Here is a 20,649-nt window from a genome sequence, read left to right on the forward strand (position 1 = left end):
CTCCTCACAGGAGCCCCATAAAGTAACCAAGACGCTGACAGTGACCACGGCTGGGGTCACAGAGGCTGGAGCCGAGATTCCAACTCAGGCTTCTCAGGTGCCAGCCCAGGAGGCCTGCTATCTTCCCTGCTGCCCACAGTCCATTCTCCCCAGTCCCTTTTAGGTTCTTGGCCTCATCTTGCAGTCAGTGAGGACTCCTCCATCAGACTCAATTCAGAGATTCAGGAAGTATTTATTCCTTGAGGACCTGACATGTCCCCAGCTCCAAGTTTGTCACTGGGAAGGGAAGTAGCAGGCTCCGCCCCCCAGTTATTTACAGATTCAGCAGAGGGAACCGGGTGATTCAGCCGCCAGCACACTGCCAGCGCACTGCACGGGCCGTCTTGAGGGAGGCCAGCCCATCTCCCCAGGCATCTTTTTTTCTCCTGTAGGTAAAGGGACTGAAAATTTGTGCCCCAGGGGCCACGCGCAGCACCAGTGGATGCATGCTTAGGCAGTTCCTGAGCTATAATCACTTCCAGCTGGGTGATGCCTTTGGGGATGTGCGTGCTTTAATTCCAGGACTCCCTGTATCTGCTGCCCTGCACCCCAGGGCTCCCAGTGTCAGCGGAGAAGGCTTCAAAGTGCTCAGCCAATTACAGATGATCACAAGAGCCAAGAACCAAAAGGGGGGCCAGTGTCCTGCAGGGCTTCAGGACAGGAACTCAGGCTGCAGCCCCGAGGGGCGGAGGCCCCAAGTCGCCTTGGAGAGCGTTTGAATCACACACTAGGCACCTTGATTTAGCCACGATGAAGGGAACATGTGGGGATAAGGAGAGCAGAGCAGGTTTTTTTTTTTTTTAAGGTCCAAGAACACTTTCCAGAAGGTGTTTGCTGGGCCAAGCTGCTTTCAGCTGCACCCACGACCTCAGCCCTCGTGTCAGACACCCTCTGACTAGACTCGTTCTTGGGCTGCCTCCCAGACGGCTCCTCCATGCATGCCAGGGGCAGCCTCTGCCTTGGCGTCTGCAGTTCCAAAGCTGTCACCGATGACGCATCCTCATCTAGAACTCTGCTTCTCTATCCAGGGCACCCACAGAGGCCCCACCGTCCTCACTGTGCCCAGATGAAGGGGAGCCCATATTCTCTCTTCACTGGCCCTGCAGTGATGGTGAGAGATGCGTGTGTCAAAATGCATTTAGAAACCCTTGAGCAGAACTACTGGCTTGACCTTGGGCTGAGTGTGCTTCAGCGCCTTTTTCTCCACTGTAATTTATAAACTGTGAGAGGCAGGGGGCAGCAAGTTCATGTAATGTAGCAAGGACATTCCAGGAAGGCTAACCCCTGGCATTTAGAGCAGGCACCTGTAATCCCAGCACTTTGGGAGGCCAAGGTGGGCCCATCACTTCAGGTCAGGAGTTCAAGACCAGCCTGGCCAACAAATTGAAACCCTGTCTCTAATAAAAATACAAAAATTAGCTGGGCATGGTGGTGCACACCTGTAATCCCAGCTACTTGGGAGGCTGAGGCACCAGAATTGCTTGAACCTGGGAGGCGGAGGTTGCAGTGAGCCGAGATCACACCTCTGCACCACTGCACTCCAGCCTGTGACAGAGCGAATCTCCATCTCAAAAAAAAAATTAAGATTGAAATTAAAAATTAAAATAAAGGCCAGGCACAGTGGCTCACACAAGAGAATCACTTGAACCCAGGAGGCGGAGGTTGCAGTGATCTGGGATTGCACCATTGCACTCCAGCCTGGGAGATGGTGAGACTCCACCTCAAAAAAAAAAAAAAAAAAAAAAAAAAAAAATTTAAATTAGCATTTGGTGCTATATAGAATGAAAAATAGTCTCTTAAAAGTGAAGAGCTGGGCGGTGGCTCACACCTGTAATCCCAGCACTTTGGGAGGCTGAGGCAGGTGGATCACTTGAGGCCAAAAGTTCAAGGCCAGCCTGGCCAACATGGTGAAACCCCGTCTTTTCTAAAAATACAAAAAATTAGCCTGGTGTGGTGGCCATCGCCTGTAATCCCAGCTACTTGGGAGGCTGAGGCAGGAGAATCACTTGAACTCGGGAGGCAGAGGTTGCAGTCAGCCAAGATTGTGCCACTGCACTCCAGCCTGGGCGACAGAGCGAGACTCCATCTCAAAAAAAAAAAAAAAAAAAAAAGTGAAGAGCCCGAGCTGGTGCAGTGGCTCATGCCTGTATTCCCAGTACTCTGGGGAGGCTGAAGCAGGCAGATCACCTGAGCCCAGGAGTTTAAGACCAGGCTGGGTAACAGGATGAAACCCCGTCTCTTCAAAAAATACAAAAATTATCCGGACCTGCCTACCTGCCTGTAGTTCCAGCTGCTCAGGAGGCTGAGGCAGGAGAATCACTTGAACCTGGGAGGCGGAGGTTACAGTGAGCCAGGATCATGCCATTGCACTCCAGTCTGCGAGATAGAGCAAGACTCTGTCTCAAAAAAAAAAAAAAAAAGCACCCTGAGGAAGGAGTTATACATGTTGTCTTACTTCCCTGGGTGGCCGTAGGACACAGGACGGAAAGTGTGTGGTGGTTTTCTCTGTCTTCCCTACAGCACCAAGCACAGAGTTGGGTGCCCTTCCAGCCCTCGTCCTTCCTTGCTGAAATGTTAGACTGGAAGATGAGAAATGGTATCATTTTAAGGCATTAACCATTCCAGCCAAGGAACTCTCATTTCACAAGTTTAGTGGAACTCTTAACGTTGGCCTCTGCTGCAGGGGACAGCAGCGTGATGTTTCAGAACCTGACTTTGGAGTCAAAGCCTGGATTTGAAGTCCAGCTCTGCCACCTGCTAGCTGTTGGCAATTTACTCAACCTCTCCATGCCTCAGTTTCCTCATCTGCAAAGGTGCTGCACTTGATAGGTTTGTTTTGAGGATTAAGTCATATGAAGCACGGACAAAGGCCGATGCCCGGAGTTACTGCTGCTGTTCCTCTCCTGGTGCAGCACAGGTCTCCCTCACTGGGAGGGGCAGGGCCAGGCAGTCGTCTTGTATTGGTTTCCTTAAACAGGGGGTTAATGCCCGGACGTGGGCTAGGCTCAAACTCACCCTGTCCGAGAATGTTGGTAACCAAGCTTTCCCATGCCAGAGTCACCCAGGGCTTGTGATGAAAGCACAACACGTTGGGCTGAGTTTCTGATTCAGTGCCTCTGGGGTAAAGCCCCAGAATTTTTAGTTCTAAAAAGTTCCCAGGTGCTGCTGTGGTCCGAAGACCACAATTTGAGGAACACCCCTTTAATTTTTCTAAATTTCTCTGATGATAAACATCACCTGGGATGCTTGGTTAAAAATAAAATTGCAGCCAGGCATGGTGGCTCACACCTGTAATCCCAGCACTTTGGGAGGCCGAGGCAGGAGGATTACTTGTGTCTAGGAGTTCAAGACCAGACTGGGCAACACAGCAAGATCCAGTCTCTACAAATTAGCCAGCGTGGTGGTACACTCCTGTGGTCCCAGCTCCTCAGGAGGCTGAAGCGAGAGGATCGCTGGAGCCCAGGAGTTCACTGCCTGGGTGACAGAATGAGGCCCTGGCTCAAAAACAAAACAAAACAAAAACAAATGTAATTTCTAGGCCCTCCCTGGAGTATCTAATTCAGTGGGTTTGGGGTGGAGGCCAGGAATGTCAATGTCTAACAGATCCCCCAGGTGAGTCTCATAATCGATTCATGGTTTAGTCACACAAGCGCCTATAAATCCTAAACCTTGTCACAGACCCTTGGCCCAGGCCTAATCCGCTTCATGCCTCTACCTTGCAGTCAAGGTGGGGCCTGTCTCCTGGAGGAGACCCTGGAAATAGCACCTTTGTTTTCACTGGAAAGGTCAGTTGGCCAAAGCCTGGGGAGAGCTGGCTTTGTGATGTTAGTGGTGTTTTTCCATGATTGCCTTCCTTTCTGGAAGAATGTGCCCCAGGCAGCAAAGGCAGCTGGCGCCGGGCCCGTGTGCTGAAGATGTTCAGCGTTTCCACATTCTTGGCTCTGGGGAGAAGTCAGGAGGGCTAGCACACACAGACGTTTTCTGATGAGACAGGCAAGGTCACAGGAAAGTAGATGGCACGCGTTGCTTTCTGTCAGAATAATACGCAAGTGAGAGAAGGCTGCTCCTTCAAGGCTGGCCGTGAATAAGTGGGGATTTCTGCCTGTTCTCTCCCTCCCGCCTCACCCACTTTTCCTGCAGAGGCAGTTCCTGAGCCATTGCCGAGCAGGATGCTAGTTTTAGCGTGGATTACATTTCCACCGGGTGAAGCTTGCCGCATGATGTCCATCTTCTCCAGCCACCTGCTCAGCATTAGAGTGTTTGCACAGTTGTCAGGGAAGGGAACCCAGGGGCACAGCCCAACAGGACAGAGGATTGCCAAGTCCCTCTGATTACGAGTGGGTTAATTTAAAAGTAAAAACCATGGTTCCCCGTTGCCCTTTGAAAACCACCCAGGAACTTCAAGTGGTTCCTGGCAGCAGCCTGTTCATTCGTGGTAGGGTCTGCTTGAATTCCTGGTCTGCACTTCTCAGGTTACATCCAGGCAGTCGGGAGCTTGATCGAGACCTTCTCCCTGGTCTTGTCACTCTGACAGAGGCTACTGGCTGGGAATGCTTGGGTTCTGGGAGAACCACCCAGGAAGGCACAGTGTGACACCGTGTGGGCCCTGGTGGGAATCCCAACTTCTTATGCAAATGACCCGACTTCCTTAGGCTTCAGTCTCATCATTTATAAAAGCAGAGCAGCCCCGGGACCTGCAGCATTTGTGTGATTAAATGAGCTACCCAGGGAAAGCAGCTTGTGCTGTGGGCACACGGTCAGGGCCGCCCTCCGTCAATCACTGTCATCCTCGGATCTACCCCTCTTGACACGCAGAGGGCTGCAGAGCACATCAAGTAGGTCTAACCTTGTCTGTTTAGAATCAAGTGGGTGTGCCCGTTGGATTTCTTTCCCATGCTAGGTCCGCCAGTGTCTCAGTGAGAAGACAGCTGGGGGGAAATTCAGAGCAGGTGCTTTGAGTTGAGTAGCTGGGTATAAACTGAGGCAGGGAAGGATTTTGCTGGACACTGTTCTAACTGGAACAGCCAGCACCTTCTGATGGAGGCTTTTCCGGGGGACAGTCGGGGTGCAACCTCTGACACCTCTGAAAGTAGCGTAAGCCTGCCCTGGCTTTCACTGCAGCCCCTGGCACATTCCTGCTGTCCTGGCCACGCTTGGCCCTGTGAGGAGGACAGTGGGGACCCGGCACCTGCCCTTGGAGAGAGTGTGGCCCTGGGGGAGGCAGACTCGAATCAAGCAATCTCACAGGGCAATACGTTGTCACCAGTGCCAAAACAGATCCTGTGAGGTGGGAAAGGTGATCCTGATGACTAGATCTTCTGACCCCGTCTCTCCCGGGAGGCTCTGTTCTGAAAAGTCACCCTCTCCCCAGAGGGAGGGTGAAGTTGGTTGTCTGTGTTGCATTTGTTTCTGGTATAGTGATCTTCTGTGCTGAAGAAGTTTCCAGGCTAAGGTCGGCCGCACTGCAGGTTCCTCCCTCATCTGCCCTCTCCCTCCAGATTCCTCCCTTGTTTGCCCCTTCCCTCCTGGTTCCTTCCTCCTCGGCCCCTCCCTCCAGGTTCCTCCCTCCTCGGCCCCTCCCTCCAGGTTCCTCCCTCCTCGGCCCCTCCCTCCAGGTTCCTCCCTCCTCGGCCCCTCCCTCCAGGTTCCTCCCTCCTCGGCCCCTCTCTCCAGGTTCCTCCCTCCTCGGCCCCTCTCTCCAGGTTCCTCCCTCCTCGGCCCCTCTCTCCAGGTTCCTCCCTGCTCTGCCCCCTCCCTCCAGAGACGCAGGTGCTCGGAGCTTCGAGGCACTGAATTCACACTGAGAATCTTGTGTGTGACTTGCAGGACCTGGGCAGACCCAGAGACTGCCCCAGTCCTTTGAAAACGATGGACTGAGCCGGGCGCGGTGGCTCAAGCCTGTAATCCCAGCACTTTGGGAGGCCGAGACGGGCGGATCACGAGGTCAGGAGATCGAGACCATCCTGACTGACGCGGTGAAACCCCGTCTCTACTAAAAAATACAAAAAAACTAGCCGGGCGAGGTGGCGGGCGCCTGTAGTCCCAGCTACTCGGGAGGCTGAGGCAGGAGAATGGTGTGAACCCGGGAGGCGGAGCTTACAGTGAGCCGAGATCCGGCCACTGCACTCCAGCCTGGGCGACAGAGCGAGACTCCGTCTCAAAAAAAAAAAAGATGGACTGGAAAGGAGTTGGAAACCCCCACCCGGTTCCGAAGAGAGGGTGGCCTGTCTGGGGGCGGCATGCAGAAGCAAGCGCCAAGGTCTCTGGGAGGCGGGCTGGGTTTGCCGCTGGTGCGGAGGTGAGCATTGCTTTCTGCTGTCTTCTGTGCTCCCGTGGTCCTTGAGCTGTTGTGGAACCAGCTGATGCCACACTAACGGCTGTGGGCTGGCCTCGCTGGCCTCATCTTGGGACATTTCTTCAGTGCCCACATTGTGCCTGTGCAGCTGTCCTCACAACGTGGCGCAGGGTGAGGACAGGCCTGCACTGAGGCCCCTCCCAGTGAACTGCAGTGCGGCCCTGCCCTGCTGCCAACTGCTGGGCCGCCTTGCATAGGCCCTGGCTGCTCAGCTGGGAAGGAGGAACCGGGGCCTGCTCTTGGCCCAGCGAAGATTTGAGATGAGCATAGATGCATCCTGAGCCTTGCTTTGTGTTCAGACAGTGTTAAATGACATGCAGTAGGTTGTGTATTGTGTTCATTAATAAGAAAATAATGAAAACACCAACGTAAGGCAAAAGAATACCAGTAAAAGTAATGCCGAAAATAATCAAAATCCAGATGCCAGGTTTTCCATGGCCCAGATTCTTAGGTTCACCCACTTTAGACTTCTCCTCCCGGCCCTCCGCCCCCTGTGCTTGTGTTTTGCTACGCTTTAGCATGCTGTGCGTGCACCTTTCCTCCCCTTGAGAATAAGGAGCTTTTGTTATTTTTATATTATTTGTATCTTTATTTTTTGTAGAGATGGGGTGTACCCGTGGTTGCCCAGGATGGTCTCAAACTCCTGGGCTCAAATGATCCACCCGCCTCAGCCTCCTACAGTGCTGGGATCACAGACGGGAGCTGTCGGGCCCAGCTGAGCATAAGTCTTTTCTGTGTCACCTTTGTGTTCCCTGCAGTGTCTAGCAAGTGCGTTGTAAGGGGAAGATAATTGAGTAAGTTTTATTCAGGTAAATGAACGGGTGAAGCCAATTCACTACCTGAGCTCCTCGCGGCATATTCCTGTGTCCACTGGCTGAGCCGGAGGTGCTCAGAAATGTTCGCCAAGTGAATGAATGAGCAAACTCAGAGAGCACAAATAATCAACTCACAGTCCCGCAGCCAGCCAGTAGCAGAGCTGGTGCGGCACAGTGAGGAGTCAGCCAGCTGGAAAGAGGGAATACGGCCCACAAGACTGCCCCACTTATGACCCCAGTGGCGAGTTCCAGAGTCTCCCAGAATCACCTGCAGGTTTGACAGTTTGCTAGAACTCGCAGAAGTCACTGAAAGCTGTTGTCCTCATGGTTATGGTTCATTACAGGGAAAGGGCACAGATGTCAGTGAGCCAAGGGAAGAAGTAAGTAGGGTGAGTCCAGGAAGGAACCAGACTCAGTTTCTGTTGTACTCACTGTGGGGCCAGGACGACCATATTCTCTCGGTATCGATGTGTGATAATACGCCAGGAGTATTGCTCACCTGAGGAATACTGAGACTCTGTGTTTGGAGTTTTTATGACATAGGCAATGATTGATTGATTGATTGTCCACATGGTTGATCTCAGTCTCCAGGTCATTGGATACCGTGCGACCCAAAGCCTCATCCTAATCACATTACTAGACTGTGCAACATGACCTGAGGCCCCCGGCAAACAGTGACAGCCCCATCGACAGGGCATCTCAGGCATGTCTGGTTTACCTTCTTGAAGCCAAGACAAGGGCTGGGGTGCTGTCTTTGGACAAGGCGAGCTTCTTCACCTGGCAGTGGTCGCCCTGGCAGTGGTCGCCCTGGCAGTGCCCCTCAGTGCTCATCGTGGCGTATTCGCTGGTTCGCCCTCTCACACACAAGCGGGCTGTGGAAGAGCCTGCCTGGGCAGAGAGAGGACACACCCTCGCAGGAGGTCAGGGCAGATGCCCCCTCGTGCCTGATGCTTCTTGGGTTTTGTTGGGTCAGAGGTCAGGCTGTGGCTTTAACGTGAAAGCCGATTGCCCCCAGCCTCTCACTGCAGGCAAGGCCTCTCCTGAAAAAGATGCTTTGGGAATTATCAGACCACGAAACACTCAGAAACAACTCCATTTATGCAGCAATGTTGGGGGTTTTGCGCGTATTGGAGCCCCACAGGTTGCAGGGAACCCGGTGTTGTTCCTGTCCTGCCTCCCTCCACAGGGCAGGAGTGGGGTACACTGCTGCAGGAGGGTGGCCAGAGTGAGGAGCTACGGTTGGGGTAGTGTGCGTTGTGGCGTGTGCGTTCTCACGGGGGTGCAGCTTCCTATGTCAACCATGCTTGCCTGCAGCTGCGAGGCGAGTGCTTGGCAGTGCAGCAGCCGACAGGAGTGACGGCCCTGGGGTTAGAGGTTTGTCCCCACCCTTTCCCTGTCGTCTCTGTCCTGTGGCTTTGCAGTGAGCAGTGCCTTTGCCGTCATTTCCCTGTGTGTCCCCACGGCACATGGTGGGTTCTGAGGAGTGCCGGGAAGTGGAATCTGTCGCCCCACCCGGGCACACGGACTTTGATCATCAGCTGGTTCAGTCCAGGCCTTTCTGGGCCCCGCTTCCCCCACCACGCCCACAGCTCTCCTGAGAGGCTTCTGACAGGCCTCAGTCACACAGAATTGAGTTCCTCTAACTAGGCAGCAGGCCAGGACCACCATTCTCGATTCCCAGTGTCATGGGTTTATATCAGAAGGAGTCCACTGCCCTGCTTGTGCCCTCAAGGCCCTGTGAAACTTAAACCAGCGATCTCGGGGTTTGCTGGTTGAAGCACCCTGAGGGATGGGGCTGTGCCTTGAGTTTGAGCCGTTGCAGTCAAGAACTTCCATGGGCTCCCTAAGGAGCTGCTCTCCCAGTTCTGCACGCTCCCCTCAGCAGGCAGAGGTTGGGCCAGACCCACAGGCAGCCCTCGGTGGTCCCCTCCCCACCCCATCCACCTGAGGAGAAGCGCGCGAGGTCTATGAGCAGGAGACATTCTTCCCTTTGTCCCCTTAGTCGGGCTTGGGTAGGTGGCTCCTCATGCCCGGGTACCCTGTCCTGCTGATGTCGCTCTCTCTGCCCTCCCGTCTCTCTCCACCTGCTCAGCAGCTGCTGCGCCTGGGACGCATTGCTTCTGACGGTGGTTCTTCCCTTTCCCCTTCTCGGTTTTTCTTCATTCCCTCACTCTGGCCGTGTGGTTATTTCCTCACAGTAGTTCCGAGTCTGAGATGGAGGAGGAGGAGGACGAGGAAGAGGAGGAGCCTCGCCTGCCCCCCTCTGACCTGGGTGGCGTTCCGTGGAAGGAGGCCGTGCGGATCCATGCGCTTCTGAAAGGGAAAAGTGAAGAGGAGCTAGAGGCCTCGAAGAGCTTTGAGCCTGGGAATGAAGAGGAGGAGGAGGAGGAAGAATATGAAGAGGAGGAGGAGGAGGACTATGACGAGGAGGAGGAAGAGTCCAGTGAAGGTCAGAACGAAATCTGTGCTCCTAACCCTGCCCTGTCTCCCAAGGTGATCTGTTTCATGCGTGAGTGTAAGAGGTTTCTGGGGCTGACGTCACACGGACGTGCCTCCTGCACAGCCCAGGGGCCACCCCTCCCGACTTTAATCATGGGGGGCAGAGGGAAGGGCACTGTGGCGTTGAGCAGACGGTTGGCAGTGGAAATAACGTCCCTTGTGCACGTTGGTTTAGAAATTGGAAGTAGAAGGCAGAGAGCCAGTCCGAGGACTCACCCAAGTTAGGCCACTCGTTCTTGTCTCCTCCTCGTTTTCTCTTTTTGCCCTTTAGTTTCAGTTGAAAAAATTATTTTAATAAAGAAAGGGAATTTAGCTTTCTAGAGGATTCCTTGATCCTAGTCTAGGGTTTCGGAGGTGGCTATGAGCTTAGTGCCTCAGTTGATGGCATCCAGGGCAGCGTTTGGGGGACAGTGTCCTAAAGGGAGACTCAGGCTCAGGGGACAGCTGCTCTGAGATTTTTCTATTCTGCCCCTATCTCTGGCTGTGTGTGGCCTCAAGGGATGAGGAGGGACGTGTTGGGCCTGTGCAGGAGAGAAGGCCATTCTTTCTCTGCTCCGGCAGCACAGAAGCCTGGGGGATGGGGAAGACGGAGCTAGGGCAGTGGAGATCTGAGTCCCCAAAAGATAGCTGTGGAATGATCAGGAAGGACATGACCTTTAACTTCTGAGCACCAGTGACTCCCTGCAGTGGTCAGAGGAGCGGTTGCGTTCTCAGTGGCCCCAGGCCCCACAGAGCTGGCACTGAGTTCATCTCTGCTTCTCCCGGGTCCTGTGTGCTTGCTGCCCAGTCTCATCCGGGGATCTATTTTCTTTGGCACACAGGCCTGAGCCCTTCCCTGACAGGGCTCATGTTCCTGATCCAGTCCCCCGGGAGCTGTGCAGCTCCGGGATGCTGGCCCCAGTGAGGTGGGTTGGACCAGAAGGAACTGCACCCTTGGGCGTCCGCCTGAGTGGTTGGGGTCAGGGACTTCCTCGGGCTCCCTAAGGAGCTGCTTTTCCAGTTCTCTACTCTTCCCTCCAGAGGCAGAGGCTGGGCAGGACCCACAGGCAGCCCTTAGTGGCCCGCACTCCACACCCAGTCTGCTGTAGGAGAAATAGGGTCTGTGGACCTGGGCTCTCCCTCCATGCCGCCGTGTCTGCAGAGCCAGGTGCCGGCGTGGCCTCTGCTAGCCAGCGGAGTGAGCACGCACCGCTGGTCCAGGGCACAGTGTTTTGTTTGCACTGTTCCAGACATCGTCATCTCCATGTGATGATGATCACTCGGCAGCTCTGAGCCCCGGCACAGCTTAGGGTCGAAGCGTGTTCCCTTTTCATTTCCTGTAGGAAATGAGCTTTAACTACACAAACACATACTGACAAATTCAGCTGAACTCCGAAAGTCCCGGACAGGAGCCTGTGTCGCTAGCCCAGGTGCGAGTCTGTAGGGCAGCCGACCTCGGTGCCTGTGCAGGCAGTGGCTGGACACCACTGCTCCCTTCTCTTCCCTCCACTTATCTCCCTGTGGGATTCCGGATGCTGTGTGGGTTTCTGGCTCCCCCTGCTGTAGAAGGGGAGTACTGCCCCGGGACACACCACTCCTGCAAGGCCGGCGGCCACACCAGGTACCTCCCACAGGAAGATTTGAGGGCATTGAAAGGTACCCCCTTTGCCCCGTGCCCACCTTCTACCACAGCTCCCTGGCAGCCATCCAAAATGTGCCTCCAAGAGCATATCTCACAGACAAAGGCCTGGAACTGAGCTCTGCACACACCTCGCTGGGCTCCTCTCCCTGGTCCCAGCCTGCCCAGACAGCCAGGTGCAAAGTAGCATGTGAGTCAGAAGAGGTTCTGGCGGAAGTTGGAGAAGGCTCCAGAAGTGGCCTCGCGGAATGCAGCCCCACCTATGCCCCATAGGTTTTGCTGCAAGCTCCTCATCTCCAGCCAAGACTTGGCTGCTTCTCTGATGCAGGACACCTCCTGTCACCAGCACAGGTGACTTTAATGTCTCTCTAAGAAAGGAAGAAATGGCCGGGCGCGGTGGCTCAAGCCTGTAATCCCAGCACTTTGGGAGGCCGAGACGGGCGGATCACGAGGCCAGGAGATCGAGACCATCCTGGCTAACACAGTGAAACCCCGTCTCTACTAAAAAAAAATACAAAAAACTAGCCGGGCGAGGTGGCAGGCGCCTATAGTCCCAGCTACTCGGGAGGCTGAGGCAGGAGAATGGCGTGAACCCGGGAGGCGGAGCTTGCAGTGAGCTGAGAACCGGCCACTGTACTCCAACCCGGGCGACAGAGTGAGACTCCGTCTCAAAAAAAAAAAAAAAAAAAGAGAAAGGAAGAAATGTTGGCTTGTGCTGTCGATACATCCCCAGGGCTGCATGTATTAGCAGGAAGCACAGCAGGACTCTGAGAGAAGAATGCCTCTCTTCTCTTTGTTGCTGAGGAGGTAGAGAGAGTCCTGTGACATCCAGGCTGTTAGGTGACTCTGCTGTGACTCAGTCCCACTCAGCACCATAAAGAAAGGCAAATTGACCTTAGAAAAAGTCCACAAATCTATAAGACCAGCAACTCCAGCAACGGGCTGATACCCCACGTGCGGCAGAGCTCATAACACTGGGCGGTCTTGCTGGTCCTTTCTGCTCATTTCACATTCCCTGTTGCTTGAAGAGACTGTCATAGTGATTGAAGCCAAGGCCAGATTGTCTGGTTAGACTCAGAGGAGGCATGTCACCCGTTCCCAGATGGAAGCTGGCTCCTGGCAGGAACACAAATCCTTCAGATCAGGTGGCACATGCTCTTGCTGCCTGAACAGCCACCTTCCCTTCCCAGTTGCTGGCTGTCCCTTTATCTTAACCTAACTGTGTGGCACGGTCCGACACTAAGTACAGGGATCCCACAGGGCAGGGATCCGGAGGGGCCACTGGTGAGTTTCCATATAGCTGAGAAACCAGGTCTTATTTCCAGAGGTGATAAGCAGGGCACCACATGGAGTTTTCAGGTAAGAGCTTTGACCTCAGAAGTGTCGGTCTCATTCTCGCCTGTGAACTTCCAAAGGTTTGGAAATGGACATGCAAGAGCTCTGCTTCCCTCCCAGTCATCGCCTCCCCTGACTCTACCCTCCACTGGGATCCATGTCCTTGCCTCAGACCCAGCATGCAGCATGAGGCCCGCTAAGGGAGGGGGACTGTTTCTCTCCAGCAGCAGCTCCAGCTGCAGAAGATGCCAACCAAAGTGCCCGCAAAGTCTATCTCTGTCCTGTGTGAGCTGGCCAGCTGGTGGCAGAATGACACAATCTCTTCCCACCTCTGTCGTCACCCAGCCATCAGCTGGGCGAGTGGTGCTGGGCACCTTGCTGTGTGACCAGCAGGGGCAGGGTAGTGCATTCCTGGGTCTCACACTGTGCTAGGCAGAAAGCAGGTCCTTGTGGCTCCTGGGGGCTGAACCTGCGGAAGCAGGCTGGAATCTGCTGTGTTTCCATCTTGGCACATGGGTCGCCTGAATGCCGCTTAGGATGAAAGGAGTCTCAGAAAGGAACGTGTGATTCTCTTCACTGAATTTAATGGTACACATATGGCTGGAAATGACTGGGTCACACTGAATGAGCAGCAGGACTGTGCGTGTGTGTCTGTGTGTCCGTGTGTCTGTCTGTGTGTGTATACTTGTGCATACATGTTCTTAATTTTTACTTCTTTCTGATTCATCCTGATCCTGGCCAATGCTGTAACTTCTCTTTCTGTTTCCTTTCCCGTGCTATTTCATCACCTCCTTCCCCACCTCATTTCTCCACCCCTTGACCCTGGGACACTAGCCGGGAACCAGAGGCTCCAGCAGGTCATGCAGGTGGCGGATCCTCTGGAGATCCAGGCTGACGTGCACTGGACTCATATCCGTGAGAGAGAGGAGGAAGAGAGGATGGCGCCGGCCTCTGAGTCCTCTGCTTCCAGAGGTAAACGCTCCCAGCCGCAGGCTGCAGCGTGCCCGCAGCACCACTCGCCTGCTGCCTCTGTCGCCACAGGGGGCCTTTCTGTCAGGGCAGAGCCTCGTGTGAGGTCACACACGGGAGCCGGGCGCATCCCGCTTTGCTGCTGTCAGTTGTGACACCTGCACTTTTCATCTGAGGATATGTAAAGTTCTCTGTGGATTAAGAGGTTGTGGACTCTTTCTCCGTTGATGCGAAGTGGTAAAACGAGCATGATCTTGGGTAAACCAAGAATTTCCTGTCTTTCTCTCATGTTTCTGGCCACGGCTGCTCTTTCCTCACTTTGTAAAACGTTCTGGTCCTTCCCTCACAGAGTGTGTCTGGACGTGAATGTGTGTTGGCAGGAAGGGGGCGGGAGGGGCGTGTTTGGAAGTGAAATGAAGTCTTGGGAAGAGATTTCTATCCAGGAGGCCTCTAGAGTAGCATCATCACCAGCCCCAGGCTTTAGGTGGGACAATCTGTGTCACACAGTAGGATGAAGATGCACCTTATTCTGGTTTCTTTTAATAAAGAAATAGCAATAAGAAGAACCGTGGAGACTGTTGAGGGACGTGGTGGCCGCTGTGCCATCCTTCCCAGCGTGCCGTCTTCCAAATACCCACCTTCAGTGTTACCTCTGCTGTCACTCCTGTGTGTTCACATTTTCATTCAGCACCGGTCACGGGCCACACACCCTTCCAGGCTCTGAGCATACAAAAGAGGCGTTTCCTGCCATCATGAAACAGCATTTAATAAGACGTTTGTTCCTCCCTGGCCCCAAATCTTCACCTCTAGGCAAGACCAGCCTCCATTTCCAGCTTGTGATGGCGCTGTGAACACCTGCAGCACTGGGCTGGCCTGTGAGCTCGGGAGTGCTCTGCAGCCCTGGGCCAGCGGCGGCCCTACCTTGGGTTTTCCCTCTTCTCTTCGCATCCCGATTCTCCATCACACAGGCTAACAACAGGGCTCGCACCCCTTGTTGGTGCCGGACAGGCCTCTGTCCTGAACGCCGTCTCAGTTTCTCTTCGGTTTGGGATTTTAAGGATGACCTCGGCTCTCCTCGTGGGGAACGCATATTGCTGTGTAACTTTGTATTTGTCGTCTGTTTTAAATTCAGTGCCCGACCTTCCCTCCATACGCCGCGCGGCGGTGCAGGCCTGGCTGGAGACGGTCTCCGGAGGTAGTCTGGTGATGTTCACTCTCTCCCCACTCACCGTAACCTCTCTCTAGGCGGCTCTGCTGGTACCTTAACACTAGACTCCTGGGCCTGTTGCAAGTGCATGCCAGGGCGGCGGAGGCGGGTGGGGGCACCTGCATGTCTTGCCAGACAGCCCGCCCTTGCATGGATCAGACGCACACCCCCTCCTTCAGGGCAGCTCAGAGGGAAACAGACACAGGCAGGTTTGTATTGATAGAGTCGGGTAAAAAGGCCAGAGCCCAAGGAACGTTTTTGGCACTGAGATGTTTAAAGTGTGTTGAGGATGAGGTGGGTCCTGATTGAGTGTGAAAGGGGAGGAATCAGAAGATATTCCACATCCTACCAAGGTATCAGAGAAGGAGGCAGTCAAAACCAGGGGTTTATGGGAGGATGACGGTGGAGAAGGACGGGCAGAGGATGGGTGGATGCTGTTCAGCTGACAGGCTGGGTGTGACCAGGGGTGACACCAGCCAAATCCAGCCTGAGCTGCAGGCGTCTCATCGAGTGCAGGAGATCGTTGAGCAGCCTGAGTTGTCCTTCCTAAACGTTTCTGGAACTGTGTGTTTCTCACCGAGGGACTACCAGCATTTGGGGCAGGACAGCTCTTTCCCTCACAGAAGGTTTAACATTCTGGCCTCCACCCTTGCAATGTCCGTGCAGCCTCCACCACCCATGAAGACACCAAAAATCTCTCCACGAGTTGTGAGACACTGCCGGAGGAAGGGCAGCGGTGCCCCCAGCAGCACCACTGTCCTAGCGGTCACTTCTGGGATGCACACATGGGAGCTCATGGGGCTTCACTGGCCTGTCCCTGTGTCCTCCCGGCAGTGGGAGAAACAGGCACACAGCCACAGGGGAGGGCCACTGCTCTTTGTACAGAGACGGCCGGCTCCCCTTCTAGACAGTGTGGGTCCCTAGGGCAGTGGGGCAAGAGCCCCCCAGCTGGTGGCTGAGGGAAACCAAGAGCTGAGCGGGTCAGTGGCTCCTGGCTTTCATAGCGCGTGGCTCATCAACCTGCGTGGCAGCTTCTAGCACCCTGCACTCCGTCTTAACCTGAATTTCACCCCCAGATCCACCCCTCAAGCTGTGTCTCTTTCAACACCGCTGCTGCTGCGTTGATATTTCTCACCTGTTTTTGTCTCTGTGACGATTGTTCCTTTCAAGGTCCTGCCGAGGAGTGTAGACCTCTCACCCACCTGACTCTACCACAGGCATTTCTTAGTAGAAAGTCTACAGGAGAGCCACGTGAAGGACCAAGGCACCAGGGCCGGTCAGGCTAACCCAGGGTGCCCTGGGCTGTGCCCGGCTGGGAGGCCTTTGTGGGTCTCCTTCGTGCTAGCCTCCAGTTCCCTCGCCAGCAAGAGTGTAGGGTTGCCATCTGGATCCCTGGGCACCTAGATTCACCCCAACAAATCTGTCAGGTGTAGTGGCCGTCTCCATGGCGCGGGCCGGATTCTGTTCTAAACGGGGCTTTTGTTCCTCCTTTTCAGAACTGGTGTAGTGCAGCCATGAATTCTTTTGTCTTTGCCTCAGAAGTCCCACTCCCTGGTATTTGAGGAACTGTCTTCCTTGAGTGGCCAAAAGCAGTGTTCTCACACCGAGGTTGTAACCCATAGAAATACTTGAGGCATCTCCCCCTGCTTCCCAGCAGGTGCCGTTGCTATAGGATAGCATTTGGCACGGCCAGCTCCGTGGGCCGCTCTGGCATCTCAGGGAGGCGCATGGCCCTAACTGTCAGCTAGTCTGGGAACCCACCCATCTCTCCCTGTGACGTGGCCTGTCTGTTCCCTTCCAAACCTGTTTCATGCAGTTCTTCAAACACTAGATTTGAACCGTCCTCTTACAAACTGTGCATAAAAGATAAACATAAGCTTAAGGAATTATTAAAGAAACAAAAACTCATATAACTGCCACCCTGGTCAAGGAGTAAAACGTTACCAGCGTCTTCTAAGTGCCTGGCCTGTGGAGAGAAGATGTTGCTTCCGAGGCTGTGCCCTCCCATTTCCACACAGCTTTTTAAGAAATCCACCTAACCGGGCGCCGTCGGTTCCCTGCTCCCCAGCCTGGGGCTTTGATCTGTGCAGACTCTTGTGTATGGACATCAGAGCATAACACCTTTCTCCTGAAATTAAAACCCTTAGGGGTAATTTGGGAGTGGCTGGGCTTGAACCCTAGGAGAGCCTGCAGACCCCCCCGGTCAGTGGTCCTGTGGGTGGTGCGGGTCTCAGTGTCCTCAGAGCATAGCGTGCCGCCCTCTTCCTGCCAGTGCAAGTTCTGAGTGTGGGAGGTGGGGACAGGGTGTGTGCGTGCTTAGGGGCTGGCTCCAGGGGAGGGGAAATTGTCGAGGGCTTTGCCTCATTTTGCAGCCCTGAAGGGCCACTTGGAGTCCAGAGGATGAACTTTACATACCCTCAGCCCCCAGTGCTCTCCCTAAGTATTAGTATTTCTCTAAATTATCGCAAGGGAAGCTCGTCTGGTGCGCCTGCACGCGGCACTATGGACAACCCCCTCGGCCGACTGGACCTCAGCCTTCTCGCTGAAGAAACAGTCCCTCTAATTCTATTGCAGGCTGAGTGTTTCTTATCCAAAATGTTTGAGACCAGAAGTGTTTTGGATTTCGAATTTCTTTCGGATGTTGGAATCTCTGCGTATACATAATGAGAGATCTTGGGGATGGCACCCAAGTCTAAACACGAAATGTATTTATGTGTCATATATACTTTGTACACGTAGCCTACAGATAATTTTATACAATATTTTTAATACTTTTGTGCATGAAAAAAAGTTTTGGCTGTGTCACCACGTGAGGTCTGCTGTGGAATTTTCCGCTTGGCCTCTTGTCAGCACTCAGAAAATTTCAGATTTTGGAGCATTTTGGATCTTGGATTTTCGGATTCGGGATGCTCAGCCTGCGTTATGAGGGCTGAATGGCTCCTGGTGTGTGAGGCGGTCAGCACACGGCCAGGCTTTGGTAGATGCTGTTGGGCCTCGGCCCAGAGAAGCAGCGTTTCCCCTTCCACCCTCCTCCAACTGAGGTTCCTACAGCAACGTTTGGGGAAAGAGGAACAGTGCCCCCACCTTCAGCCGCTCTTCTCTTCCCACTTGGCCCCTAGCACTGAGAAATGCCAACCTCCTGTGTTTGGGGGCCCTGGGCCCCCCAGTGCCCGTGCTGCGTGTGGAGAGCCCCCTGGGCCTGGCAGCATCTCCCTTCTGGGGCCTGCATGGCACTGCCCTGAGAAAGGCAGTACCTCTCACCCCCATGAAGATGCAGCCTGTCTGTTCTCCTTTTCTTCCTTCCTTTGAACCTTTCTGCTTTGCAGCTCCGTTGGATGAGAATGACCTAGAGGAAGATGTGGACTCGGAACCAGCTGAGATAGAAGGGGAGGCAGCAGAGGATGGGGACCCAGGGGACACTGGTGCTGAGCTGGATGATGGTAGGGGTCCACCCTCCCTGCCCCTGTGGTGGGAGCTCAGGGAAGATGAAGGCAATATGCTTTCCAGCAAAATCAAGCTCAGTGAGGGCGCCATTGGGCCTCCTGGTTCCTTCTTGGCTCCGCCATGACTGGAATGCATCTCATTCCACCTGACCACCACCTACCCACGAGCCCCAGGCGACTTGGCCTGCACTCGTCCGGCTGCGGCTGGGTGCCTGAGCCAAAGCTGCGGCTTTACACAAGGCCTTTAATCTAGCTGACTGGCTCCCAAAGCTAGATACCCGGAGGTGTGCTCTGCATCGCAGTCTGGTTGTGAGGGGCTGACGGGGTCAGGGGCGAGACTGGGAGGAATGAGAAGAGCCCAAGCTTGTGAGGGGGCGCAGGCCTCAGCTGTGGGGTTGGTGTGGCAGTCAGGGCTGCTGAGAGGAGGAGGTGCCTAGAAGGGGGCCTGTGAGGCCAGGCCTACCCTCCACAGGCACACCCTGTCTTTCTCTGTCGTAGTCCATCATGTGTGACTGTTGCTGTATTTAGAAAGAAACAGCCCCACAGGCTTTGATGCGGCCCCGCTTTGCCAAGGCAGGAGGGTGCTCTTGGCCAGACCCCTCAGGAGCCGGGGTGGTCTGGTAGCCAGGTCTATCCCTGCATAAGAAGGGCCTCCTGGTCTGCACCTGAGCAGTTGTGTTGCAAATGAGCAAGTGGCGGGGCTGCTCTCAGGCGGAAAAGGAGTTGGCCTCACTTAGGGTGTGCACCTGCTTCTGCCCCTTCCCTCTGCCAGATCAGCACTGGTCTGACAGCCCGTCGGATGCTGACAGAGAGCTGCATTTGCGGCACGCAGCTGAGGGGGCAGCAGAGCCGGAGCTGAGGGTATCAGAAGATGAGGAGAAGCTGCCCGCCTCACCGAAGCACCAAGAGAGAGGTGAGCCTGTCATTCATGGGAGAGACAACTTCAAGAATTCCTGCAAGAGCCGTGTGCACAGGAGAGTGGCTCAGGGGCCAGGCACCTCAGAGCAGAGCCACGGTGCACGCCAGCCTCCGAGGTGCAGGGAGCTCCTTGCCTTTTCCTCCTCTGTCCACCCTCCTTGTGCCACATGCTGCTGCAGATGCTTTGGCCAATGGCCCTTTCCTTGTGTACTTTGGGTCTGGGAGAAGGTAGAAGGTTTGCCTGAAGCTCTGCGTGCAGAGCCTGCACGTGGAGGAAGCCCACACTCTGACCTGGTGTTGACAGGAGCACCTGCAGAAAGTGCCGGGCAGCCCCGGGAAGACGCTTCCAGGACCCTGGCCTCTGAGACAACCTGTGCTTTCCAGAAGAACGGGGAGCAGACTCAGCGACCTGCCCTCCACCCTCCTCTCCGCCCTCTGGGGCTGGCTGATAGGGGTGCCCTCCTAGCACATGGCGGGGCTTCCTCTTGTAAGGCCCTGTGTTCATTCTTTTCAGGTCCCTCCCAAGCCACCAGCCCCATCCGGTCTGCCCAGGAATCAGCTCTTCTGTTCACTCCAGTCCACAGCCCCTCAACAGAGGTAAGGGTTTCGGGCTCGCTGTGGGGTACAGAGAACTAATGGGACCCCAAGGACACATATTAACCTCTGTTTCGGGACCCATGGTGTGGGTCCCACCAAACTGGGGCTAACATAGCCTGCTGGCCTCCTCATTCTGAGGAAGACTGAAAACTCTCGTCCTCCTTGTAGTAAGTGGAGCTGTTGATGACAGGCGGGCCTTGGAGTTCCAGCTCAGTACTCTTGGGGATGAGGCTGTCTGGGTGGCATGGGTGGCACCTACTAACTCTGCCCCACTCTGATCCCAAACCTGAGTCGTCTACCCCATGTCACTGTGTTAGGTACACATACCACATGTTTAATTTAAACATAAATTTATTAAAAATAAATAATTTATTGTACATAACAAATGTATAATAGATATATTAAAATTATGTTTAAATATGTTATACATTTATTTTTATAATAAATTTATTTAAAATAATTATAATTTGTTTTATGATAAATGGTATAATAAAATATTTGATATTTTATTCAAAATAAATTTATGTTCAAATTAAAGCAATAATATTGATGGGATGATTGGTTTAATATGACAAATGCATTTTTAACATTATGTTAAAATAAATGTATAACCATTGAAATTTACAACATCCAGCCAGGCGCAATGGCTCACGCCTGTAATCCCAGCACTCTGGGAGGCCGAGGCGGGCGGACCACGAGGTCAAGAGATCAAGCCCATCCTGGCCAACATGGTGAAACCCCGTCTCTAATAAAAATACAAAAAATTAGCCAGGCGTGGTGACAGGCACCTGTAGTCCCAGCTTCTCGGGAGGCTGAGGCAGGAGAATGATGTGAACCTGGGAGGCGGAGCTTGC

General features: G+C 54.2%; 1 protein-coding gene across 11 annotated transcripts in view; it reads left to right on the forward strand.

Annotated features, from left to right (window-relative positions):
- The window catches only part of MICAL3 (microtubule associated monooxygenase, calponin and LIM domain containing 3), a 232,758-nt gene that overhangs the window by 178,280 nt on the left and 33,829 nt on the right, over window positions 1-20,649 (forward strand). For 10 of the 11 annotated variants that reach the window (XM_050746022.1, XM_050746012.1, XM_050746011.1 and 7 more), the window contains 5 exons: window positions 9,408-9,658; window positions 13,496-13,633; window positions 18,164-18,277; window positions 19,053-19,193; window positions 19,713-19,795. In XM_050746022.1, coding sequence (XP_050601979.1) covers window positions 9,408-9,658; window positions 13,496-13,633; window positions 18,164-18,277; window positions 19,053-19,193; window positions 19,713-19,795 — 727 coding nt within the window. Of the gene's footprint in view, window positions 1-9,407; window positions 9,659-13,495; window positions 13,634-14,762; window positions 14,826-18,163; window positions 18,278-19,052; window positions 19,194-19,712; window positions 19,796-20,649 lie in introns of all 11 variants that reach the window. The other variant, XM_050746016.1, reaches the window with a different exon arrangement.

The sequence above is a fragment of the Macaca thibetana genome, chromosome 10 (genome assembly GCF_024542745.1).
Source record: "Macaca thibetana thibetana isolate TM-01 chromosome 10, ASM2454274v1, whole genome shotgun sequence".
Classification (NCBI taxonomy): domain Eukaryota; kingdom Metazoa; phylum Chordata; class Mammalia; order Primates; family Cercopithecidae; genus Macaca; species Macaca thibetana.